Here is a 19,105-nt window from a genome sequence, read left to right as displayed (position 1 = left end):
TGAGTACCCTGGAAATCTCTTCTCACGAGAGCACAATTTGAATTTGCTCAGCGAGTTACTCTGGCATCGAGTAATGCTGCTCATTAACTATACCCGAGCCGAGCTGCACCAATCACATCGGTGTATCTGATATAGGTAGGCCATAGGCAAACTAAACAGATGACGACAGTTTAATCTACCAGTTAGCTCCACTAGTAGCTAAGTGTATGGGGCTCTGGAAACGTCACCCTGTGTGTTGTTGTGATTGGTTGTAGTGTTGTCCAATTGTTTGCAGTGAGATTTTCAAATGCTCGCTTGGTGCAACCGCTAGAGATGGGTGACTTTCATTACTTAATCCCAGACCCTTAATCTTTTGGATTTGGGTCTCGATTTCCAGGCTTACTGAGGGAAATACACAGAGCACCGCTGCAGAATGAATATAGGGGAAACACTGTAGGTGATATTCATAATACTTTTTTGTTAAGTTGGAAGTTACATTTTAGGAAAATAAACTAATAATAAAGTGCTGTTACTTAAATGGTTAAAACCATACTTAGACCAGCCAGACCTCATTATTTGTACGCTTTCATTTAAGACTTCAATGTTAACTCAGCAATTGTTTGTGTTACTATGATGCTCAAGAATATCTAAAGGTATGCAAGGCAGACAAAACAATGAAATGCTTATTACTAAGGTTACACCAAAATAAGCTTAAAATCAAAAAAATCAAACACTAAAGCTGGTATGAAAGCTTATTGCGATTCTTATTATCAAGACAAATGGCAATGCTTCATGGTTTCAGCTTCTATACAAACACACACGAACACACAATCGTGACAGCATCTGTTGGGTGGACTGTTGTTTTTCCAGCGTGCCATAGTTTGTTCCCCTTGTGTGACCAGGGAACATTCTTACATCTCATTCAAGCTGAAACAAGAAAGTCAAACCCCCCTCATCTAGTCTAGTGCTAACCGTTAGCTTCAAACTGTGTATATGCTTTCACACCTTGCTAGCATTCCGGCTGACGGCCTGGTGGTAAACTATACAGCTGTGGTCCCGGTAATATTAGTCATGATCATATCATGTTCAGTGCTGATATATGTTTGAGTCACACCTCTCCCTGCGTGTCATCTGTCTGCTTCTCAGAATTGATCATGATGCACTAATGTGGTCAGGAAATTTCTGTAAGCTGTGGACAGTTAGTAAGGGGGGATTTGCAACTCTGACATCTGTCTGTTTCCAAAAGTGTGAACTATTTTGTTATTAGGTTTTCTATCAGTCTAGATCTGTAGGGTTTAGCACAAACTCCTGTTCAATTTGCTTGTCATACAAAACAGACTGGAGCAAGTTCACCTTTACTTAAACAAACTGTGCCGAGTCGCAGCCCCTGCAAATAATCGGGGTGTCTTTTTTTGGCCTGACTTGAAGCCTGTTGCTAGGGCAAGGCCTGTAGGCCTGATGGGAGTGGAGGCTGGAGGGAGGGTCAGATCTTTACAAAGCCACACAGCTGAAGTGAAAGCCCGCTGAAGCACTTGCAGCTGCAGCTGTCCGTCACATGGCTAACAGTAAAATGGTTGACAGTGAGAAGGGGAAGGAGGAAGGGATGGGGGATGTGAACAGTGTCAGATCAGGGTGACATCACCACACGTTAAAAGAGGAATGGTCGAAGAGAAGTTGTGGAGAACGCAGTAGGAGTGTACAGAGAGGCAAAGCAAGGAAATAAAGGGAAGCAAGAGGTGAGCTCATTCTCATGGGTTATTCCCAAAAGCAAATCCAATGCACACCGTCTCCCTTGCCAACTACCAAGCACTCTGGAATGTAGGAGTTTCTGTGTATGTGCCCTGTGTGTGGTAGAAGCAACAGTATAGACTGTTACTGTGCCACTGGTTGAGAATGAGAACGTCTGGAATGTCATCTGACTACAAGTTTATGTGAGACAAAGGTTTGGCACGCACACGCACACACACACACACACACACACACACACAGTAAATGGACTGAGAATCTATCTTCAGCCCCTCATACAACAGTAAACTCTCAAAAAGGCTAAAAGCCCATTTAATGCGATAGGGCTGTTTGATTATGGAAAACATAATCAATGAGATTGGGGGGGGGGGTATTTGCAGTCAATTCTAAAAAGCATCATATATCTTACAATTACATTCCAGGAAAGATGTGAGGGATCTTTCTCTCACAGGAAGAGTCTTTGGATCAGAATAAAATCTTTTACTAGTGTAAGTTGGTTAAACTTTCCAGATTTCACACAACAACTCCAGATACATAACACAATGTGCATCTCACAATGCATTTTTACTCACTATGACCACTACTACTGTCATTATTAAACAGTCACATCCCCGTCAGTGGGATTGTTTGCTAGCTAACCTACGCTATGGACAACATCCAGCACATAGACGGTACCTTAGAATAACAGTACGTGAAACCGGTGATTAAACGTCACTGCATACTTTACTCACATTTTAACAACAACACAAAATGCTGAGGGAACATTACTATGTTTTTCTATTTGGTTTTGAGCGGTATGCATCCCCACTAACCTGGAACACACTTTAAACAGTAAGTGAATACAGCGTGTTGAGGGAATACAACTTATCCTTCAGCGGGGAGGCAGATGCAGAGGGACCACTGGGTTAGCTAACGTTAGCTTCTTATCTCATCTGGGGTACGATAAACAGTGAATTCATCAAAGTTAGTGCCCATAACACTATTTTCCAAGGGGCTGTAGCTTTCATTTTTCACACGGTTTTCATTGTCAATCAGCCGCTGAGGCTCTCATCACTGTTTGTCACTGTGCCTGAAGAGAAAATGTTGTACTCACATCATGACTTTGCGAGTGATGACGTCCTGTCACTGTTCCAGGTGCTCACCCTCAAAGGGGAGAGAGAGCGGATGACTGTTCGAATGAGTTCAGGGGAGCAGACAGCTCTTCAGACCTGTGTAGTTACAACTTTATGACATTTTTTTTTCAAATACTAAAGGAGTGACGACAATCGCTCGGAATGTATATGGCAGAAACATTGTGTAATATAATCGTTTTTTCTCAATTACTCTGTTTTTGTTATAGTTAGGAGACAACATCGTGATCAATATTAACATTTGATTACTTGCACTGCCCAAATATGAGGTTTCTACTGTCTGACTGCCTCGGAATGTCTGATGTACCTGGAAAAAGTGAATTGTATTTGTAGACACATTAAAAAGCGAATGTAAACAGCACTTTTTCAGGATTTCTGGCGTTCTAAATGTTGAATTAAATCCCAATTCCTGCGGTGTCGGGCAATCTAGGTACTTGGGAAAGTACAAATATTTATAGTATATTTTTGATTTTAAGTTATGCCATTATCCTACTACACTACTCACTGGACAGACTAAAGCTGCATGCCTGGAGTTATGGACAGTATTTATCATATTGGGAGGTAAAGAGCAATGGCTTGTAGATACATTTTAACACGTCTTATTGTAATTAAATTTAATACTACTTGAAGATCTTCTGTTAATTCAGCAACTGTCAACATTCGTGATGATTACATTTTGCCAAGAGAATCCTCAGACAGTAATTGTTACCAGCACATGGCTATTTAGAGCTATCTGATTCCGACTCTTTGAAAGTTGCGCTTACAAAGAAGTTGATGACTTACTCCTGTGGGAGTTCAATATACAAAATTATAAAAAGACTACTTTATTCAAGACTACTGTACTAAGTCTTGAAATAAATAAGGAGTGTCTTCTTTCTCTTCTCTTAATCACTTGCTTGGTAGAAAAAAGGTGACTTTTCTTTGGCCTTTTTCCACTTCCTGCAGCTTTCATCCCCTTCCTTTTACTGGCATGTCTGGCAGTTGACAGATGCCACTCTTGTGGAATTCATTAGGCACAGATAAACCTGACTGTATGGTGGTAGTGCTGGTAGTGCAGTTTAAACCTCTCTGTGGTCCAATCACTTTCACTTTATTTAGATGTCTATCAACCAATCACAACAGATACATCTTATCAAAAACGTTGTTTAAATGAAATAAAAGTCACCTGATCACATAGAAGCTCCTCAAGAACCAACCAAAGACCATATGCCAGGCTCCCACAGTCCCACAGTGCTGTTGTCGAGCCCACTGGCATCCCACAGACTCCCAGAATGCCACAGCAGGACGGTAAAAAAAATGATTTAAAAAAGTTTTAAAAACAGTGTCAAAGTGACAGCAGAGCAGCACAAACTTTCCCATTGTGCTTGTCGGCTGCCCAGTCAACATCAAAGCAGTCCTTTAAAACAACTTGGGATAGAAATCATATGGCCCACTGGATGATCTGATTTTAAAATAATTCTCCTTTTGTCCCGACCGCCAGCTTCAAACGTAAGGGACGGGCCAAACAATCACCCCCAGAGATGACACTGGAACCGCTAGAATAGGCTTGCTAGTGTACACCGCTGATGCACTTTCCATACATCAAAAGAAATGTCAAAATGAGCCAGGCTCATGATAATCGGATGGTCAATGGGGCAGGGTAATGAGATTTGGAATTAAGTGGAATCAAGGCGAAGAACATCAAAGGGAACAAGAAGGAACCCAGCTCCTCTTTATCAGAAATGTCACTGGCCTTATGATGACTTTTTATAAAAGCTACTATTGTGTGTATGTATGGACTTCAAACACTTAGAGCGTGGGGCTTTATCTGTCTTTCACATGCAGCTTGGCTATTACTCTGGTGGTGGTGGTGGTGGTGGGGGGATTTGATTTCAGTGCTGGAAGGAGAACAGGGCGAGAGAACGAGTGAGAGAAGTCAACCTCTCCCACCAGTTTGAGACTGATCTGTTTTTCCCATCAAAGGTCACCAGCTGTTGACCCCACCTCACCCCTTCATTATCCCCCTCCCTTTCTCCTAGCCCATTCTTTTACTCCCTCCTTTGCTCATGCTCACTGTAGCCACTGTCTGTCTGTTGCTCTGTCCCATGTGTGTCTGTTGTGTGCGTTTGTGCGTGTGTGTGTGTGTCCAAGAATGCTTGCATGGCTCGTCCTTAACTATTTCTACCAGTGTTTATTCAGGTGGGCCACTGTGGTGTGACCCCTCCTCCTTTCAGACACCATAAGTGTGTGTGTGTGTGTGTGTGTGTGTGTGTGTGTGTGTGTGTGTGTGTGTGTGTGTGTGTGTGTGTGTGTGTGTGTGGTGTGTGTGTGTGCGCGTACGTGCGTGTATGCGCGTACGTGCGTGCGTGTGTCCATCTGCTGGATGAAGGCTAGAAAGGAAGCAGGAAGAAGGGACTGAACTTGTTTTGACAAGTTGGACTGGTGGGACACCTGCTTTCTCGTGCTCTTTCTGTCAAACACTCATATATACACAACTTAAAAAGTTTTAAGCTTTTAAATAACAAGGAAGCTGAGTCTTTTGTCATGTTTCCCCCCCCAAATTCTGTCAACATCTCCGTAGGTCAAGTGAATTTATCTTTCAATATATGATTTAGGAGTAAATGTTGGACAAGTGATTAACTGCCCAACCTCTGAGAAGACTAGTGTTACAATACCTGCATCAACTACTTGACTTATGGTGATCCATGCAGAGCATCAGATTTGGGCAAAATGGATCCCAAGCTGGTCAGCTCCATGTTAGAAAATGGGGCTTAAACACCGGTCCTTGGAGTAAAAGACAGTTCGGTAGACTCTGTGTGATTTGGGGGTGCAATTGCAGCGTTGTTGTATTTTTCATTTAGTTTGGTTTGCGTTCACACTGCACTTTGTCAAGCGCACCACTGTAAACAAATGTCACGGACAGAATATCTAAGGGAAACTCGCTGACACTATTGGTCAAAAATAATCGAGCAGCACCAAATTTATAACATTTTTTTCTGTTTCTAATATTTGAGAAGGAAAACTATGAGCAGCTGACAAGACAGCTAGGGAAAGTAAGGGCGGCGCTGATGAGAGATAGATGATGATGTTTTGTCACACATAGCATCAACCTTAAATCATATATAACACAGTTTTTTGGTTTACTTCCTATATTTGGGTCAGATTGCATTCTCACCTAGAGCAAACCAAACTCTGGTGCACTTGGAAGCGAACCGAGACCCCCGTTTTTAAGCGGGTTAGGGTTCAGTTGAAACAGACCAAACAGCTCAGGTGTGAAAGCAACCTAAAATACCGAAGACTTTAAAAACCTTGGATAAAAAAGAACAACTCCATAAAATGTAATGTAGCTTTCACTTGAAATAACCCCTAGTGCATAAAGCTATAGCTGGTGTCATCTGGGTGGGTCTGCTTTCTTAGTGCTTTAATAATTTGTTATTTACCAAATAAAGTTACTTTATTTGATCTTTCCCTTCCCTTTTGACACTCTCTCATAACTTTTTTTTTCTCAAATATTTTTTTCCGATCAGTCGGGTACATAAATGTGATCAAATTATGTTTTAATTCCCAACCCTAGTTAGCAACCAGGCATGTGTTAAATGTGTCCACCAGCAAAGGCTTTGATGTACGCTCAGATTACACTGGCCATCAGACTCCTGACATTCCCACACATATGGACTGTCTTTGTCTTCTGTGCCTGCTTTGCATATTATATATCTACTGTATACATGTGTCTGTGTTTTTGTTTGCACAATAGTACGGCTGTGTTTGTGTTTTTTGTTGTTGTTGTTTTTGTGTGCTCACACATGATTTTGTGCGCTTGTGAGTGTGTGTCTATCACTTTAGCTTTCAAGCAGTGTATCCCACTGTCCTCTTCTCCTCCTCATTCTTGGGCAATGACAGAGCAGTGCCCTTTACTTTCTCGTTTGTTTTTCTTTCTCTTCTTCTCTGTGTGGAATTGTGTCATGGTCCCCAAAAAAAAACACCACAGATGTATAGGAGGACAGGAGACTTCTTAACAGGGCCAACAAAACAGCCAAAACTGCATAGATAAATAAATAAGAGCTTCTGGCTCTCCCAAGCTAACTAGGTCTGACAAAACAGAGCTGGGGCATCTTGGTGTAACACTTCCTTGTGTGGAGGCACCTTTAACCCTCTATTGCATGTTGTTGCCATATGGCAACAAATTCTTTTTCTTAGTGTTTTTCACAATAAACCATGTAAAATGCATTGTTTTTTGTTTAATTGTGTAAACAGGTCTTTTATTTTGAAGTTGTACTCATTTGATGACTTCACATACCCACAGAATCCTGTCCCCCCCCCCTTTTCCGGACATGTGCCACACTAAAGATCAAGCTCCAGGATCAGCCAAAATGTCGTTGTTTTTCTCAATTTTAGATGCATTTCTTTGAAAAATAAAAAATCCAACTGTTATCTGGAATAAGTAAACTTTAATTTTTCATCATTTAAACCAGTTAAAATTTTGTATTTTTTCTGTAAAAGGCTAAAATTAATTTGTTGCCATATGGCAACATTATGCAAATATTGACGTGAAATCTGGACATTTTGCCTAATTGGCTCAATTGAATTACTATAACTTTAGGCTACTCTAACACTATGTTTGCAGTTATTTATAATGTTTTGAAAGAAAAACATGAAATGTATTTATATTATGTTATTCCAGCCATTTTGTAATTAATATATTATCTAAGTTATTAATTACACACTAATGTAAATGAATTGCTCAATAATAAAAATGAGTTATTCCAAAGGAAATCATGTTGACGCACTCAAATTACCTGTTGGTCCACTGACATTTATAGTCAATAAACCCTTCTAGTCTAAATAGAGAGGTTCTAAAGGAAGATTATGTATCAGAAATATGTTTTCAGTGGCCATATAGTTCAGTAATTGTAAGTTTAGTCAGTGTGTTGTGCTTATTTTGCCCCTAATCAAGTACATTTTATCCGTGTGTCTTCTTTCAGGTGTATATGACAGACTTATTACAGTGTTATTATTAATAATTATCAAAAACAACAATTAAAACTAAACTAATTTGACTGTAAACACACTGGGCTATACATGTTGATACATATAAGTTGAATTTGTTTAGTAATTATTTCAATAAAAGCATGTTTTTAAAGAAATAATGGATTTTTTAGCACTTTCCACGAATGCGCGTTGTTGCCATATGGCAACAAATTACCAACTACCCCCCCTTCAATTTTTTTTTTTATTTTTTTTTTACAATTACATTATTTAAGCATCCTGGAGTAATAAAAACACATCAAGACATTTTTACCATGTTTAGAAAATAATTCATGCAATAGAGGGTTAAACATTGAACTAGAAAGGGTGATGTGCTATTTCTCCTTTCTGGGTACAGGTGAATCAACGGCCATTTGTTTGTCTTCATGATTTGTTTTGTTGCATCTTTTGAAGATTGTTTAAGTTTTACTTACTTTACTTACTTTTACTCTGTTATCTTCTCAGGAGTTCCCACTCCTTTGTCCATCACACCACACACGGAAGTACTCCGAAATCCCCCTTCAAGTGCCTCTGGTTGATCGCCCCAGGCGCCATCTATCTAATAGATTTAGCGTCTAAGCTCTGCGGAGAAGCACAGGTGTCCTTGGAATTGTTTAAAGAAGGCCTGCCTCTGTTGGGAAGCTCTTAAAGTACACATGTTGGGGTGGATGAAGAGCACTTTGTTCTGTGTGCTCTGCTCTCTTTGTGCCTGAGAGTGGGTTGGAGTGTCTTTTGTGGGTGATGAGAAAAGGACACTGACATTAAGAAGGATAATTCCTTTCAAGAAGGTGATATAGGTAGCTCGTAGGGTTGAGATGTAGGTATGTGAGTAAGATTTTCAGCCACACTTAATGTCTTTTTTATGTTTTTTATTTTTTATTTTCCAGACACCATAATAAGCTCCGCAGTATAGACGGCAGGCGGACCAGAGAGCTGGCTTCTGTGGAAACCCTGGACCTGAGCAATAATGGCATCACTGAACTCCGAGGGCAATGCTTTCCCGCAGGCCTCCAAATCAGAGACCTGTAAGTACAATCTCTGAGTGCTGTGGTCCACAACACACCAGTCTTTAAGAACAGCAGGTACCTAAATAAATGTGCTGTTTCTGCATTCAGGTACCTGAGCAACAACAAGATCAGCGTGTTGGAGCTCGGCGCTCTGGACCATCTGGGTTCGACTCTACAGGTCCTGAGACTGAGCCGAAACCGCATCAGCCAGATCCCTGTGAGAGCCTTCCAGCTCCCGAGGCTCACCCAGCTGTGAGTACCACTGGATTTCATCATTTTAACAACATAGCTAGTGTGCTGACAGGGTTGTGTTTTGATTTGTCAGAACAGTTTGACTTGCAAAAACAATATGTTTTTGACCTTGTTGTTTCGGCTGAAAATGAATCGGACATTACAGAAACAAAAAGAAACATTTTAAGTGAGGAGGAATTGTTGTGTGTGTTCATCGAGCTCTGTGTGTTTAACATTTGGAACGCCATTAGTGTGAGCTATACCTCTAGGGGCGGATAAGGTCTGACTAGGTAAACACCGGCGCCCTATTATCGGTGATTTATTGTCTTCAGCCATATCCCGAAAGTGGTTCGTTCATTCCCCACAGCGTGCTCCATTATCTTGCAACTGCCCTCCTAACATCTTAACAGTGAAGTCGACCTATTTGTAGCTCAACGCCTCTATTCTCGAGAACGAAGAGACTTGCTTAATGGGAGTCATCCCCCACTGTGACACTGTATTTACACATGCTAGTGGAGATGCACATTAGAGACAAAAGAACCTGTGTGTATGTTTATCTTTACCAACCAAGCCTTCCCTCTCTCTCTTTCTCTCTCTCTCTTTCTCTCACACACACACACACACACACACACACACACACACACACACCAAATCTACAGATTCACTGTTACATGCAGAGATGTCTCAGGCCTCACATGCAAAATAAAAAGCACTGGGGTGTTTAACATTTTATACCTCCCTTTAGGATCACTGTAATTTCATAGGGTCATAACTTGACCCTTGTTTGCAAGCCAAAGCCTGTGGGTATACTGTGCTGGCGTCATGCCACAGGTGAAAAGGACACCACCAAGGAATGCCTGTTAAGCTGGGGGTTTGTTAACTACAAAATACTCCAACTGAAGCGTGCAGGCTACAGGATTCGTTGGTTTTGACTTCACTGTGATGGATGCTAATAGAATGAGGGCGAAACATTCCTCAGTCAAAAGAGGGGAAAAGGTAGATTACCTGCTTTGAAATGTGGGGAATATTTTTGACAGAATTTACAAAGTATGATTAAGTGCCTCACTGGTTTCCTCCCATGATCAGTCACTACATTTGTTTTGTTTGTCTGTCCACACTGCAGTGAGTTGAACAGGAACCGTATTCGTCAGGTGGAGGGTCTGACCTTCCAGGGTCTGTCCAGCCTGGAGGTACTCAAACTTCAAAGAAACAGCATCAACAAACTGACTGACGGGGCCTTCTGGGATCTGGCCAAGATGAAAGTCCTGTATGTAAAAAATGAAATAAAAATGGAACAGTATCGAAAATACATTTACATAAAATTACAAATTTGCCAATTATTATACATTATGTGACTGATTTGTTCTTTTACTCAAAACACTCCACATCAGAATCATAAAACATATATCTGTTTAGTATCTGAAACTTAGTATCTGTTTTATGGAGTTTAGGTGCAGCACATAGCTTAAAACAAGCACCACCTGATAGGATAACCCTATTTGCACCAGTTACTGACTATTACTGCAATACTCACCTACCAAACCTTATAAGAATAAGATATTTTTGTACTTACTGGAACTTGCCCCCTATCACAACCATCACACCTTTTCCTGTTGAAATGCAATGTTGTACGTATTATTTCAATTACATGCAAAATAACACAGTAATGGCCACAAATTGCAGTGCAATTTTTCAGGGCATTGCAGGGCACAACAATTACCACCACACACTTGAGACATCCACTTGCTTGTCTATCATTTTGTCAAGATCTTTAAATTCTTACTTCCTAATTATACTGATTTTTCTTTTTTGTCACTTGCAGTCACCTGGACTACAACAGCTTATCAGAGGTAAACAGTGGCTCCCTATACGGCCTGACATCCCTTCAGCAGTTATTCCTTAGTAACAACTCCATAGCCCGCATTAACCCTGATGGATGGAAGTTCTGCCAGAAGCTGAGGGAACTGTGAGTACTAGCATTTTAGTTAGCCTGAGCACTCACACTCTTGTGCCATATGTCCTCTCGCAAAAAACCTTCAGTAAGCAGTGGTTAGAGTTTCTAAACCTGGAATTATGACTGTAGTTGAAGAGCGTTGGCGTCAACTAAGAACACAAGTTTAACATAGTTCAATTCAAAAAATAAAAGTTATATATAAACCAACTGCAGAGTGACATTTTTTTGCTAACTGTCTGTCGCTGAGAATCTAAACCCCTTGTCCTATAGCCTAAGAATTCAACACTATATATCCATCTATCATCCATCTCCCTTCCTAAGGGTTAAATGACGATGTGCTTTAACACTCAATACTCTACTCTATTTTCAGAATAAGCCTGTTTAGCCTATAGAGCCTAAGAGTCGGGCTCAGCAGCACTCAAGCCCTTCAACAACAGTTTTTGTATTCAGTTTTGAAGCGCAGGGGTTTGGCAAACTGACGTGTAATCCTCTACCGGTTGTGTTGTGGTAATTACACTGAAGGATCGCCTTCATGGCCTTTGACTACCGAATGAGGAGTCATTATCTGAGAGTCTTTCCTGTTCCGCTAACATGACATTGTATTGCTGCTGTAAAGTGCTTTGCTCAGCTGAGGCGTTGCTAACTGCGAAGTAGCCTGGGGGATCTGTGGCGCCTATGTTTGTTTATGTGTAACAGTCAGATGGGATAAAGAGGTAGATGGCGTTCCTGTTAGTTTGCTCTGTTTATGCCAATGACAGATTGCTCCCAGCGCCATCCCTGTATCATCCTCCAGATGCTGCACCAGTTAGCGGTTATATGATTTTTATTATCGAGAATTATGATAACCCCCACGACTGATAGAAGAGAGTGACTCATCTTTATGAAGAGCCTGTTATTGCATTCCCAATAGGCCAGGCTGGGCTGGTCCTCAGGGAGAATCTCTGTACACATGACTGGCCAAGCAATCCTCAGGCCTGGCTACAGACAGGCAGCAGGAGAAATTAAATGCACAATACTGCCTTTGAGTACTGTATGAAAGATACCATTATGGGATTCATTGTTGTTTATAATCAGGATTTATCAAGATGTATTACATTCATACATTTTGAAAGATGGTTTGAGGCTTCATTGTCACACTTTATTGTTTTCCACCTAAATCAACTTATACCAAAATATTCTGCAAGTCTTGTTTCTTGCAGTATTTTTCTCCAAATTCCTAAAACAAGTGAAACTGTTCGAATCCAATTTGGATTTCCTCCAGCCTTGTAAGAAAAACGGGGATTTGATGACTAGATATGAAAATAAGTTACATTTTGAGCGCGGCAGCACACATGAGTGACAGTATATTCCCCTGGGGTTTACCGCATGCTCAAGTAGGCTTATAAATGGAGGTTGTAGACATGTAAAGTTCCAACCAAGAATTTCTCTTCTTCCCTGTCAAATGGTTATGACCTCAGTTGATCTCTAAGGTCTGCTAAGCCCATTCTCTCTTAACATCTTGTGGGAAGGAAAAAGGCAAAATGGAAAAAGACATCACTGACGGGCAAATAGACTTTGAATCAGCCATGAAATTTAAGTATAATGATGTCGCGAGCGGCCTCAGCATTCTGCCAACCTGTCATCTCCTGCCAGACCTCACACAGAACATTTCTCTCTCTTGCCCCCTTTTTTTCCTCTCTTTCTCTCCGTCTCTGTGTCTGCCTCTGTCCTCTTTTCTGTCCGTCTTGCACCGTTTCTCTCTCCAGGAATCTGTCGTACAACAACTTGACTCGTCTGGATGAAGGCAGTCTGGCTGTGCTAGGGGATCTCCACACCCTCCGTCTGGCCCACAACTCCATCAGCCACGTCACCGAGGGAGCCTTCAGAGGCCTCAAGGCCGTACGCATCCTGTAAGTACAGCACCCCCGCCTCAAACCGCTATTACCGAGCCCCCCAGAAACCCACTCATTATGGTTTTGCCACTGCTGACCATAAGGCTAGGATGTGCCACTTGGGAGCAGTGAAAGCTGAGATGTTTAATAATGGTTTTGCCTCTGTGATATTTGATATTTTTGCTTACGTAGTCCCTTCATTTGACCTCCAAAAGCAGGAGTTCTTTACTTTTCAAGACAGGTTTGCTGTCATTTGCACTCATTAGTTGTTTTTACTTTAACGAGGCAATCGTGCATCACTGTTGTCGTGGTTTCTGTGGCAACTCCTTGTTTTTCCTTTCCCCCTTTGTCTGGTTTTGTTTTGGATTTTAGTTTTCTCTTGAACACTGGCTCCCAACAAACTTGGATCTTAAAGTGTTCTGGGTTGCCCCCCTCCCTCGCGATTCCTTCCCCCGCTTTTAGAAGCCATGAATAAAGACAGGTTTCTTTTCCCGCTGATCCACCTTTTGCACAAAAAGCCCAAACAGGCCAAATGAAAGAAAAGAAGGGAATGAAAGGGAGAAAGTCAGGGGATAAATCCAGGAGAAAGACTTGGGGGTCTTGGTTTCTAAGCAAGGTCCTCTTGGCTGTGCCTCTTCCCAGTAAGAGAGCCAGAGAGGAGAGTTGTGCCAGAGCTCGCTAGACAAGCTCTCTCTCACAGCGGGGGACAAGCCAAGGCACATAAGGCCTCTCTGCTGGCACATTGGGTACTAGATAACAAGCTACAGAGGGTGGGATAGGGAGCTGAGCTTGTGGCTGCCATATTTCAGCCCCTTTCTCATGTTTGTTTTTCTTTCTTGTCTTTAATTGCACTGTTTATTTTGGCTTTACCCCTTTAAAGTAGACTTGATACACATTTCCTCCCCTCTGGTATCCTAAGTGTGTTCTGTCATCTCCTCCTGTTATCCCCCAATACACACACTATCTCTGTCTTGACTTTTGTGTGATCTTTTCTCCCCTCTTGTATCACCCCTGCACTCTGTGTCTTTGAGGCAGGCCTAATCTAATCAGTGAAGGGGTGGACAGGCATAGGCTGGGCCCTGAAAAGGAGCCGGGTGAGCTTTAATTGGGCCTGCGCTGCTGGCCGTGCTGGCATGGGGCTGGAGCCTGCATCGGGGTGTGAAAGCTCCAAACAAGCTAGTCTGCCCTCTAATTCTGCAACGGCTCATCGGGGCCCCCTTCTCCATGCCCAGTGTCCCTGCTCTACAGCCCCCACCACTGGCCTTGCTTTAACAAGGCAACGGCCATTCACATCCAGCCAGCCAGAAAGGAAATTGGCAGCCCCTGTACAGTCCAACTAAGACAGCGGCTAATGGAGACTGAAAAGAACCAGAGGGGGATAAGAGATGCTTGAAAAGCAAAGGGAGGAGGAGTGGGGGCTATTGTGGAGATGTTGGAGGGTGTGGCTGACCATCAACCTCAAAGGCCTTTCTCAAGTCTGAAAGAAAGTCTTAACGGTTCAGAGGAGTCTGTCCTTTGACTCTGTTGTTTTTCTTTTCGATAACCATGCAGAGGGGTGGAGTGGTGGCTCCTCTGCAGCGATGACTTCACCTATAGAGGTAGTTCTTTACACATTGCGAATGAAGTGCATTCAACTAATGTTTGGAAACCCCCAAACACTCTAAAAGAAGCCCTTTTCTCTTTTCTGTCTTTTCATTTAATCTATTTCGTCTTTGCACTGCCATGGTTTCTATTCATATAAAGACTCTTGGCTTGAGTTTTGGCTGTGCCATACCTGCCGCCATCGGACAAACGGACCCAACCGTTTGGCCTCTCACAAGGCATTGTGTTCCCGCCAATCTCTCAATGCCGTCATGAATTATACATGCGTTTCCCTGCGCTGATTTGTGCCACCGCATATGCACACCACCGCACATGCACACATACTCCTTCTCCACCCCTCTAAGGAAAGAATGCGCTTGGTTGGCAGAGCAGAGCGGCGGAGGGGCTCTTAAGGCCAGGTGCATAGGGGGGAGGATGATGTGGGGAAGGAGTGAGGGCGAAGGGATAACCCGTGACTTCCAGACCAGCCTCTGCCAGGGCTGTGAAACGCTTCAGACCCTGTCCCTGTTCTCCTCCTTCCTTCCCTCCCTCCCTCCTTCCATCTTTCTTATCCCCCTCTTTTCTCTCATTCTCCACAGGGAGCTGGACCATAATGACATCTCTGGCACAATAGAGGACACCAACGGGGCCTTCTCTGGATTGGACAACCTCAACAAGCTGTGAGTGTCTCCCCTCGTTCTTTCTTTTATTCCACAACCCCCCCCGTCCTTTTGCTATTAACCCGTTCTTTCCATCCTTCTGTACTGCTCTGCCACTGATACTTGGATTCTCTCTGCTGTCCTGTAAACAGAGACACAGAAGTGAGCTTTCTCATTATTATTACATCCAAAAGTTTCCCCCCAAATACTGACTTACCCTTCATTGCCAGCTAAATTTAATTTGGTCAATTTAAAGCTGCAGAGTTTGAGTTATGTCTCCTTATGACCCCACACTTCACTTGGTAGGGAAGTGCTCGCACTGAGCGATGACTTACAAGGACGCTCTTCCTTTTTTACAAGGCTTGTTCATGAAACATTGAAGGCATGTTTTACACCCTGTGGAAGGTCAGTACGGTTTCTATCCAGTCCAATCTGGCTTTCCTCACATGATTTCATTTTTTCACTGTAGCTTTATGGCCAAACTGGGTTCTCTTCGCTGCTAATGGTTCAAGAAGCAGACAGTTAATCATTTTTAAAGTTATTTAAGTTTTTTTCTTCACAATTACTCATTGATGTTTTCGTCAAGGCAGCTATTAAAAAGTTCAATGTCAAGAGTTGGCAAGTTGAGAAATCACAGCGGACGAAGAGTTTTTGGCATTGAGCGGCAATCATCAACCTGCAGGATGAAAAGATGATGTCCAGCCAAGATGGTTCCCAGTGTGAGCCCCGCTGAAAGAGAAAGAAAGGGAGAAAGGGCTTTTCTTTGAGCTGGCAGGGTTTTGCTCCCCAATAGGCTTATTCCTATTTCTCCTCCATGCCTCCGCTCCTCTCGTCCCCTCCTACCCAGTCCCTGTTGTTAGGAACTTAGAGAGGGTAAAATTGAGGGCTGCATTCAGTCATCAACATCAAACGCCTCACACGCCTCGCCCTCTGACCCGGCCCCTTTTGTCACGGCGTTGGCGGAAGCGGCCCGCTGCATCCCAACCCTGGCAAAGCGAGCCATGGGAAAATAAGATTCAGAAAAGAGAAAGAACGGGTGAGACATCAAAGTGTTCACCACATACACTGGGTTTCCTTAAAGCAGCTTGTGAATGCCGCCACATGGGAGGGAAGTGGTCTAAGCCCCAAAAAAAAAAATGATAAGTAGGCATTTTATTCTGCTTTTATTTGTTTTGAGAGCCAAATCCAAATCCTTTAGAAGAAAAGTTGCAAAGTAGCGCTCTTATCATCCCTGTGATGAGGTAGCCATTTGTGTGTACATGTGGATGAGTTTGAACACCGGGGTCTTCATTGTGAACCAGCCAGCCGTGTCTCCTCTTCCTGTGAAGTAAAGGCTACAACAGGAGAGGAACGAGGGAGGGGAGGGGGCAGTGGGGAGAGGGTGGAAGAAGAGATTAGGACCCCAAATCAGAGGGAACAGCAACTTACTTACTGGCTCAAACCAGGCCTGACCACATAGACACACCACTTACATGGTTGCACTTATGTTACACACACACACACACACACACACACACACACACACACATAGCCCCACCCAGTCCTTGCTATTGAATTCTAATAAACATAAAAGTGGTCTTTGAAGAGCAGCGCAGAGCCCAGGTGCCCCCCCCCCAAACTCCAACCTCTAGTCTCCCTTACCCTTCCTCCTGGCTAATCTCCACACAGTTCGGATTTCCAATACCTCAATCCCCTCTCTTATCAGATTCAACCTCGCTAATTGTGCTTCTCTCCCTCTCTTGCTCTCTCTTTCCACCTCCATCTTCTCACCCCCTTCTTCCCCTCTTCACTCTCTCTTCATCTATCGACACCCTTCCTGTTTGGAAACGGCAGGACTCTGTTTGGAAACAAGATCAAATCGGTGGCCAAGAAAGCCTTCTCTGGCCTAGAGACCCTGGAACACCTGTGAGTATTCCACAATGCTTGGCTGCCCCTTGTCCTGGGACAAGGGGCAGCCGAGAGAGGGAGAGAGAGAGAGAGAGAGAGAAGTGGGGGGGGGGGTTACCAAAAGTAGCTGGCAGAGTGTAGGCTGCTAGCAATTTAATAGCGTCTTTGTAAAAGGAGAAGACAGAGGCTTTTGCAAGCGCCCAGCTGCTTCTCTCTCGTTCAATCTCAACTTTGGCCTTTTTTTTCCTGCCTCTGCACAGGAACAAAGTTATTGAGCACATGTTGAGCTCTGCAGAAGAAATGGAATTCCTATAAGCTCTTTCACAGGCCTCTGTCAAATATGGGCAGGGAGGGATGGAAAACTGTGGCATGTAGCACACTCAGACATCAGGCCTTAATATTTCTACCTTTGTTAAATGTCAGACCTTTGCTAATGAAAGCCTGCATGTGTGTGGCCGCTGTAATGTGTATACAGTTGATGAGACATGTGTAATGTCCCAACAGGAACTTGGGAGAGAATGCTATTCGTTCCATCCAGCCCGATGCTTTCAGTAAAATGAAGAACCTCAAAACCCTGTGAGTTCTATTGAAGCATTAACACAAATACACATATTTATGTGCACAACTTCACACATGCAGAAACAGCCAGCAGCCTTGAATGGGATTGAAACTCACTCTCTCAGTGCTTTTGGCATCCGCACACACTATCAGAAACACATATTTAGTTACAGGTGCAGTAGATGTGACATATACCACATGTACATACTCCTCTCCTCCTCAGTTTCATTCAGAGCGACAGCTTCCTGTGTGACTGCCAGCTTCACTGGCTGCCTGACTGGTTGGTGACACGGGGTCTGCAGGCCGGTGTCAATGCCACCTGTGCCCACCCAGAGAGCCTTAAGGGCACCAGCATCTTCCAGGCTCCGTCCAACAGCTTTGTGTGTGGTGAGTTATGTGTGTGCTTAATCTGTGTTAATGTGGGCGAGTGGGTCGTGCGCAAGAGGCGTTCAAGGCACAGATGGGCCACACTGACATCTTGGTGCTGTTCTGCTATTTACATAGTTGCACATATTTGTTTGTGTGGTGTTTTTGTTATGCTTGGTATTTGACCTGAGACATCCTGATGGCTCCTTATGTGTGTTTTATTTGCTTCTTTTTACATCCATTTATGCATAGCAGAGATCTACTGAGAGACAGTTGTGGTGTTTGACATTTCGGGGTTTTCCCTACCATTCTGAGACTTAGTCGCAGCATCCAAGTCGTTTTCCAAATGAATGGAGCTAAACGTTTTTGAGATCCATTGATTGACATTTGTCCCCAATTGACTTCTTTAGCATTTTTTAAGTGTTATGTATTATCTGCTCTAACGTTTTTTGACACAGATATGCTATTAATAATGATCCAAAATTATGTGAAATTTGCTTTTTCTATTAAAACCTAACATTCTTTTGAGGGAGGACCACCTAAATCTCTTACAAACCCAGGCAAAACCCTGCATTGGACTGTGATTTATGCTTCCAACTCAATTTGTCTTTTCTTTTTATCCCGTCCCTCTGATAACTGTCCTCACTTCCTTGCCCTTTCTTACTTTCTTTCTTTTTTCCTTACACTTCTGCCTTTCTATCTCCCCACCCTCAGACGATCTTCCAAAGCCCCAAATCACAGTGCAACCAGAAACTTTGGTGACGGTCCTTGGTAGCGACGTGCGTCTCACCTGCACGGCCGCAAGCAGCAGCTCCTCCCCGATGACCTTTGCGTGGCGTAAGGACCAGGAGCTGCTTCGCCAAGCCGAGACGGAGAACTACGCCCACGTGCACGCTCACCACCAAGGCGCAACATCTGATGTGCCAGGTGCAGGTGGAGGTGTGATGGAGTACACCACTATACTGCACCTGCGGCATGTCACTTTCGCCCACGAGGGCCGTTACCAGTGCATCATCACCAACCACTTTGGCTCCACCTACTCCAGCAAGGCCCGTCTCATTGTCAATGGTAGGTTTGATTTTTTCTTCAAAAGGTTAAAGACATTTTGGGCTAAAGTTGTCTATCAGAAGCT

The 19,105-nt window shown here is 43.2% G+C and overlaps 1 protein-coding gene across 1 annotated transcript in view; it reads left to right on the top strand.

Moving 5' to 3' along the window:
• The window catches only part of lrig1 (leucine-rich repeats and immunoglobulin-like domains 1), a 40,339-nt gene that overhangs the window by 14,789 nt on the left and 6,445 nt on the right, over positions 1 to 19,105 (top strand). The window contains exons 4-13 of the mRNA XM_032513020.1: positions 8,747 to 8,884; positions 8,975 to 9,118; positions 10,221 to 10,364; positions 10,920 to 11,063; positions 12,797 to 12,940; positions 15,103 to 15,183; positions 16,996 to 17,067; positions 17,554 to 17,625; positions 17,831 to 17,994; positions 18,688 to 19,041. Of these exons, the coding sequence (XP_032368911.1) occupies positions 8,747 to 8,884; positions 8,975 to 9,118; positions 10,221 to 10,364; positions 10,920 to 11,063; positions 12,797 to 12,940; positions 15,103 to 15,183; positions 16,996 to 17,067; positions 17,554 to 17,625; positions 17,831 to 17,994; positions 18,688 to 19,041 (1,457 nt within the window). The remainder of the gene's footprint in view (positions 1 to 8,746; positions 8,885 to 8,974; positions 9,119 to 10,220; positions 10,365 to 10,919; positions 11,064 to 12,796; positions 12,941 to 15,102; positions 15,184 to 16,995; positions 17,068 to 17,553; positions 17,626 to 17,830; positions 17,995 to 18,687; positions 19,042 to 19,105) is intronic.

This window comes from Etheostoma spectabile, chromosome 4 (genome assembly GCF_008692095.1).
Source record: "Etheostoma spectabile isolate EspeVRDwgs_2016 chromosome 4, UIUC_Espe_1.0, whole genome shotgun sequence".
NCBI classification, from domain to species: domain Eukaryota; kingdom Metazoa; phylum Chordata; class Actinopteri; order Perciformes; family Percidae; genus Etheostoma; species Etheostoma spectabile.
This window is presented reverse-complemented; position numbering and strand designations above follow the sequence as displayed.